Raw genomic sequence first — 7,158 nt, 5'->3', positions numbered from 1 at the left:
TATGGTTTCTCTGTTACCTGAGAAATTGCGGCAGCCGCCTGCAGTAGAACCAACCCTCCATATTCCTTCATACTGGTGGTTGTGCCAGTGGCCCACATCGTCACTAATGAGCGTGTCTGGGGTCAAGTTACAGATCTCCAGCTTGGAGAAGTGCTTGATAAAGTCTGAATAGGACATCCTGAGGAGAGGAAACAAATTTCGCAACAAAGAACAATGTGTCCATCACTTTTCCTATTCTGAGCATAAAATAGTTGCTTTGGTGATGGTGAAAATATGTAAAATATTACATTCCTTCTCATGTAAATGCAAGATTAAAGCCAGTAGAGTTACCAGAATTCTCCATCCTCAGCCGTATGGTTCAACTTTGATTTCTCCTCTTTGCTGACACGGTTCCATTCACTGGACCTAATTGTGTGTTTTAAAAAAAAATCATGCTTTTAGGATAATCCTGAAAACAACTAATGGTAGCTGATGGTTAATGGATCTAGAACGTAATAATTTACTCATCACTCCAAGGCCCAGTCCACTCCACCTGACCCCATGGGTTCCTGATGCGGACCAGCTGAACCGGTTTGCCTTGGAAATTAACCTGGGAGAGCGCAACAGCAGGCGATATAATTTGCATGAAGTTGAAAAGAAACAGCAGGATTTTGACAGTTTAGGTAATCATATACCTCCTCTGCACCAGTGACTGAGTATGCATGTCCCTTGACAAGTTTGAGAGCTGTAACTGCCTCTGTCTCATAGGCACTGGTGATCTGAAAACACCAAGAACAACACTTCAGTCTGATGACAGGAGTACTTTACTGATGTTGGTGTGTTGGCTTGCATGGTAAGCATGCAAATCTCTATGAAAATAAACAAATTAGTATGAAAACCAAGACCCACATCAATAGAGCATCCAAGCAGTGAACCCAGGCTCAGGGCCTTCTGCATGATTTTGAAGAGCTTCGGTGGAGCTTTGTCCAAGGTGTATACTTCTGCAATCCCTCCTGTGAAATCCTCGAAACCCTCAATAGTGTTTCCTCCCGACAGGGCCTCATAGGTGCCGTACAACCTGTCGGACACAGAGGGATGTGACCAGATTTACCAACGATATATAGTACATTTTCACTGGATTAACGTTTCGATGAAGCAAAAACGATCCATACTTGGCGTAGGCCTTCTCCAGCAACGCGCTCCAAAACTCGGAGCCCTCCGCTGAGTGGACGAACAGAAGCTTTCCATCTCTGGTGGGTAAACGGTCATCGATCACCACATCCACCCACTCGCCAAACTGCCAGAACTGAGAAGAAAATATCCCCCATCAGTAAACTCAAAGCCAAATACTTTTATGACTCATGAGCAAGACAATTGTGTGATACTGCATGTCACAACACGGCAATATAGGGCAACTTAGTACCAAACATATAAGTATGCTATTTCATTGTTGTTGTTTTATCAACATACTACCATGAGCAATCATTTTATGGACGGACACGGCTGGAAAAAAAGTTAGAAGTCAGATAAGAAGGGCATTTTTCTGACCCGAAAGTGAAATATCCCGGCGTAATCTTCAGTAAAACTCTGATCCTGGGGCACCACACGAGCCAGGATCTGCTGGTCCAGAGTCAGAGAGGCTATTGCAGCCAGAAGCCAACAGTCACCTACACAGTAAAATCAGAGACGTGCTATGAGATTGAGCAATATGTGGCATTCACCACAGTGCAGCCGACGCTGTGAACAGAATGTGCCCATAAACCACCACAAGCTTAATGGCAGAATGGGTGGAGGGGTACGGACCGGAGATGTTTGTGGTTCCCTTCGAAAATCCATAACACCCCATCATCCATCCATCCATCCATTGATCCATCCATCCATCCATCCCTTCATTCTTTGCCATCACTTACCCAGAGCTCCTTGGCAAATGTCCATCCTTGTGGCTCCATTATCAATGAACTTTGGGTTTGAGCACAGCTCCTATGTAGAGCACCAAACAATCACAAAGAGTTGAACATTTAAAAGCAGTTTTGTCCAGTATCACATTACCGAGACAATAGGAAGAAATGCAGTTTAACGATTAAGAACTGATGACTGCGTTGAAAGTAAAAACACCCCTATGAAAATAATTAAACTGATTCAACACATTTTCTCTCCCAGAGGCAATAGTAACACAGTATGAGGAATACGTTTAAACTTGGTTTCAAGTGTTCTGATCGCAATGCAGGAAGTAACAAGCCACAGCTACTCTTTTTCATACATAGTCTTAGTTTAAAAGGTTAAATATTTGCAGTTCAGTAAATGAATTACAATACTCAATGTCAAGTCAGTGACATGCTCACCAACCATAGGATCCTTTAAAAAAACACAGTCTTCCTTTTTTGTTTGGTTTGTTTTCATTGCTGTGTGTTTTTTTCTTAGAGGCTTCCTACCTTTGGCCTTTTCCAAACAACATCCCTGGTTTTGGACGAGTATGGTCCCAGGTCATTGTAGCCCAATGATGTGCGCTCAGCTGGAAAGCAGTTGTCCTCAAACAGGCGTCCACTCTTCAAACACTGCTCGCGCAGAGTCTCATAATCCTGCTGGGAGAACTTCACTGTATTTTCGTTTGTGCCAATGCCTTGTTCCCTGTCCTGCTGACGGGCCAGTCGATCTGCCGTGGATGTCATCCTCACCTTTTAAGTGTATAATAGCCCTACTTGGATGGTAATTTTTCTCCCTGTGAGCTGAGTCGGGTTGACCTCTGCTGTCTTTGTCCCGGCCTCCTATATAGCCGCCAAAGGTGAGGGGAGGATGGTGTGGGATCGCAGACAGGGCGGGGCCTCCAATGGACAGGTGAGGTGAGCAAAACAGACAACAGCAACCCTAAACAAATCTACGACGAGATAGTTGTGGCCACAGCTGAAATACAAACAAAGACACGCCTAGGGGCAACTTGAACCAGCGCTGTCATTGCCTCATTTCGATTGTGTTACTGTGTGTTTGTGTGTGAGTGTGTGTGTGTGTGTGTGTGTGCGTGTGTGTGGGTGGAGGGGGTGGCCAATGTACTGTTGTAATCATCTCCCACTTCCTGATGGATGCATACAAAAAATAGAGGAAACAAATCTTACTTCAAACTGGTATGAAGTGTAATAATCAATCAACAATCAATTATCATCAGTGATAAAAAAGAAGAGTTATTGAAAGGGAATAAATATAGTGCATTCATCTAAGCATTGTGAAAGAGAAGCTCAAAGCATGAAATTAAGTGTTAAATTGAGCAAGAATAAGAATGGGATGCATCACACAGCCTGGGGTATGTCTGCCAGGTCCAGTCTGCTTTGGTGTATGTGCATTATGTTCTTGTATCATCTTATATCCTTTTTCTAAATTTACATCCTTCATGCCAATCCTTCAACAAACATTTCTTCAGTGATCCGGAGAGAGGCTGCTGTTTCAGTTGATGAATACTGTTTGTTTTATAAAACGTTGATTCGTGTGTAAGCTTAAGAAGTAGCGCACAATAAGAATGTACATAGAAGATAGTGAATAGGTAGGGGACACACCCTCTTTTTAGATTAGCTGCCCAAAGGATAGAAAGAGAAAAGTACACAACAATGTAACTAACAGCAATCTGCAGAAAAATTCTTTGGTTTTGGATCATGTGGATTTTTCTTTTCTTTTTCTTCATTTTAGAGCTGAAATAGAAGTGTCTGTAGCCTACCACACATGAGCCATATTTCCAAGTGTTAAACGTTCACACCCATCGGACATACGGAGTATCCTATTACATAACAATTCTGAGGTTATCCACGCTGCCCTTAAAGCTTGCTTACTTTATTGTGGTAAGCTGAAATAAGGGTGGGTCACACACCACTAAATGCTTTGTGTACATAGTCTTGTTTGTGAACATTGACATGACAAATGAGTGCCAACAATATCCATGCCCCTCCTCTTTTCATGAGACACACAAAAAGGACACACCATAACTTGTTTAATCCATATATCCATAAACTATAGTGCAATCTAAAAAATATGTTTTTACCGCTATCTAAATTTGAGTGAATTACCTTTCTCTCTCTCTCTCTTTTTGTCTCTCGGTCTGCCTATAGGCATGGTGTCAAATTTCTACACTCTTTTGTTATTCCTGTGCGTCTCACGTTCCTCTGTAATGGCTGTTCATATTTCGTTTTTTTCTCTGCTGGGATCAAGGGCGTAACTTTGGGTTCAACATGGGGGGTGGGGGGTGTGGGGGGGGTTGAGAGCTCCACTTTTGAGCAAAATTGAATGTCAAACACTCAATTTTCTGCATTCTGGTGAATTTTTCTGCAACAATTTGTGTCTTTTCTTCATCAAATAATGGTGCAAATGTCTCTATGTAATGGAAGTTCTAATAGGGTTTTATGGGGGGTTGCACTGGCCAGTTGGGATTACTGGGGGAGTTTTAACCCACCATCCCCCCCTGTAAATTACAAGTATGGCTGGGGTTAATTTTCTGTTGGCTTCTAACTGAAGTTTCCATAGCAGCACAAAAAGGTTCAGTAAACGATTCTATGCCAAGATTGTTGATGTTTGATCTCAACTGCCAAACAAATAAAAACTCCACCCCCCAGATTCACTGACAGATAACTACTGGCCGGCCTGTACATTCACATGCTGCCCCCCACCCCCTGTTTTCTGTTATTATCCCTTCCCCTCTAGTATCAACTGTTGCCGCCTGTTGCCGATTGGCTGAAACAGTGTTTTTTGTGGCTCGTGCACTTCTTTCTGTTTGTTTTCCATTTACACAGCCAGTGCTGAATTTAACAAAATGTGCATTGGATAAACATCACTTACTATACCTTTACCTTTTAGTACATGTCAATTACCATTTGCAGGATTTGCCTTTTGCAGGGCCGTCTCTATCTCAAATCGCAAGTCCCACCAACGCAGCCCTACCACTCTCAAAGTACATTTACACGTGGCAGGCTGTTTTCATAAACAGACATTTCACTCTCTCTGTTTTCAAAAAATAACATTGTGCACACCAGTCAGTTCAGAAAAGTGTTTGATCACACAAACCCGTGTTTATGTGCTGCCAAGAGCATGCCAAACCTGTAGGTGAGAAGCTCATGTTCACTTCCTCCTTCTGTAATGTCCCATCCCTGTGTCAAGTTAGTGTTTTGAGTTAGATTCACATTTTGTGGTTGTTTTACCATTCCTGTTTTATTTTGAAGGGTTTCTGTTCCCCCCATAGACTGTATATATATATACATACATATTTATACATACATATATATATATACATATATATACAGTAGGCCAATATATACAGTCTATGGTTCCCCCTAGTGTTGTCTTGTTGTATTTCCTGTTGTGTATTTTCCCGCCTTTGTGATTACCTGTCCCCGCCCTAATGTGTTGATCCTGTGTGTCATTCTCTCCCCTGTCTCCTTGTGTATTTAAGTTCAGTCTTCCCCTTACAGCAGCGCGAGATCGGCTGCGTCCCTGTGTTCAGCTTTCGAGCAGGTGTTCCCTGTGTCTTCTTATTCTGAGTTCTTGTTGTTTGCCTGGATTTTAGCCATTGCCTGTACTTTTGGATTTCCCTTTGCCTGCCGGTTTGGACACTGTTGCTGTATGTTTATTAAGCTTGCTAAATAAAACTTTTGCTTTTTACACACCTGAGTTGTGTACTATGTGTGTGCGTGATATTTTCTCTTCTGAACAAAGGTGGAGCCGGGATCCTACTGTGACGTCGGCGGCCTAAACCTCCGTTTTTCCCAGTTTACCTGCAAATGTGAAAACAAAGTTTTTCCAAAATCTCTCTAGAAAGAATCAAATTCTCCGTTTTTCAAAATAACCATGTACGTGTAAACGGGGTATCACAAAAGTTGAACTAAAACCAGGGAACAAAATCTGTTTGGTTAAATGGACTTTTTACATCTCATTTACTCAGTGAACTGCTTAATTAAAAAAAAAAAGTATTTCCCAACATAAAGGTCATGAAAGTCATCTCCACGCTGTCGGGAACAACCTTCTCGGGGGAAATGCAAAATCCTTTTTCATTTATTCATCATATTGTTGGCCGTACACATATTGACATAAAATGTAGGCCAACTAGAAAGAAAAAACTCTTGTTGATTGTCTTGGTTATTGATCTGTTGAGGCAGTCTGCTGACATGCTGCACGATAACTGAGTCAACGATTGATCAGCATTCAAAACATCAGTGACACTCTAATGGAAATACAAAATGAGTTGTCTGTCGTATGAGCAATTACAAATACTCTTTAAACAGTTCTTCAGTAACTGCTTCACTATGGCTGTAATGTAATGTTAGCATGGATGTAGTGAATTATTACTGTGCTTTACAAAGGATTAATTATGCATGTACTGTTGTTTTTATCAAACATCTAACTGACATCAGCAATTATTATGTGAGTAATATGAGCCTCGATGCAACATTTGACATTTACATTTGCTGCCTATTCTGAGTGGATGAGATGGATCTGCTGCTACATATTTAAACAAGGTTGAACATTTAGGAGCGCTATTTTCTTTTCTTGTTTTAACTTAAATGGGTCAACATTTGTGACATCACGTTTTTTTTGTTGCTCTGTACATTGTCTTGTTGGATTTGAAATGTAGCTGACTGCCATCTTTTAGATTTCATTTTTGGGTGTTTTACACATCGGACCCATTTTAGAGGACCAAACGCAATTGGGCCTAGTAATAATCTTAAATGTCAATAATTGATTATTTTAGCCACTTTTAGATCAACAAGTCAAACAAGACACGGACATACTGTATATAACCTTACTACGTTGATACTGCAAACCTGTTAGCAACGCATACTGTGTGTTTAGCAAAGAGTTGCCTATTTACACATCGGACATGCACACACAGAGGAAGAATTTAATTTATTTGGAGTTCTTTTTCTGTCAACATGGTGAATGTAAGTGCAGTATTCACTCTTCTTTTAGCTGCGTTTTGCTCTCCACCAGGTCCTGTGGGGAAATCCCTGTCTTTTTAGCATCTAAATGTTCCACTAATCGCTTTTATCTGTCTGTCATTTGGTGCTGAACAGTAGTGTACAGTAAGTTTATCAGCTCCTCCTTCTGTAGCTCACCTTCTCTATTCAACCTTTCAACAAATGTGTGGCTGTGGCTCAGTGGTACAGCGGTTGTCTGCCAGTTGGAAGGTTGGTGGATCAATCCCTGGCC

The 7,158-nt window shown here is 41.5% G+C and overlaps 1 protein-coding gene across 1 annotated transcript in view; it reads right to left on the bottom strand.

The window, feature by feature from the left end:
* Positions 1-2,814, bottom strand: part of LOC116704839 (calpain-2 catalytic subunit) — a 6,059-nt gene extending 3,245 nt beyond the window's left edge. Inside the window, exons 1-9 of the mRNA XM_032540485.1 lie at positions 2,412-2,814; positions 1,890-1,959; positions 1,528-1,646; positions 1,152-1,285; positions 889-1,057; positions 675-758; positions 504-589; positions 331-405; positions 18-178 (exon numbers count right to left, since the gene is read on the bottom strand). Of these exons, the coding sequence (XP_032396376.1) occupies positions 18-178; positions 331-405; positions 504-589; positions 675-758; positions 889-1,057; positions 1,152-1,285; positions 1,528-1,646; positions 1,890-1,959; positions 2,412-2,648 (1,135 nt within the window). The 5' untranslated portion in view covers positions 2,649-2,814. The remainder of the gene's footprint in view (positions 1-17; positions 179-330; positions 406-503; positions 590-674; positions 759-888; positions 1,058-1,151; positions 1,286-1,527; positions 1,647-1,889; positions 1,960-2,411) is intronic.
* Positions 2,815-7,158: the final 4,344 nt, after the last annotated feature.

This window comes from Etheostoma spectabile, chromosome 17 (genome assembly GCF_008692095.1).
Source record: "Etheostoma spectabile isolate EspeVRDwgs_2016 chromosome 17, UIUC_Espe_1.0, whole genome shotgun sequence".
Lineage (NCBI taxonomy): Eukaryota > Metazoa > Chordata > Actinopteri > Perciformes > Percidae > Etheostoma > Etheostoma spectabile.
This window is presented reverse-complemented; position numbering and strand designations above follow the sequence as displayed.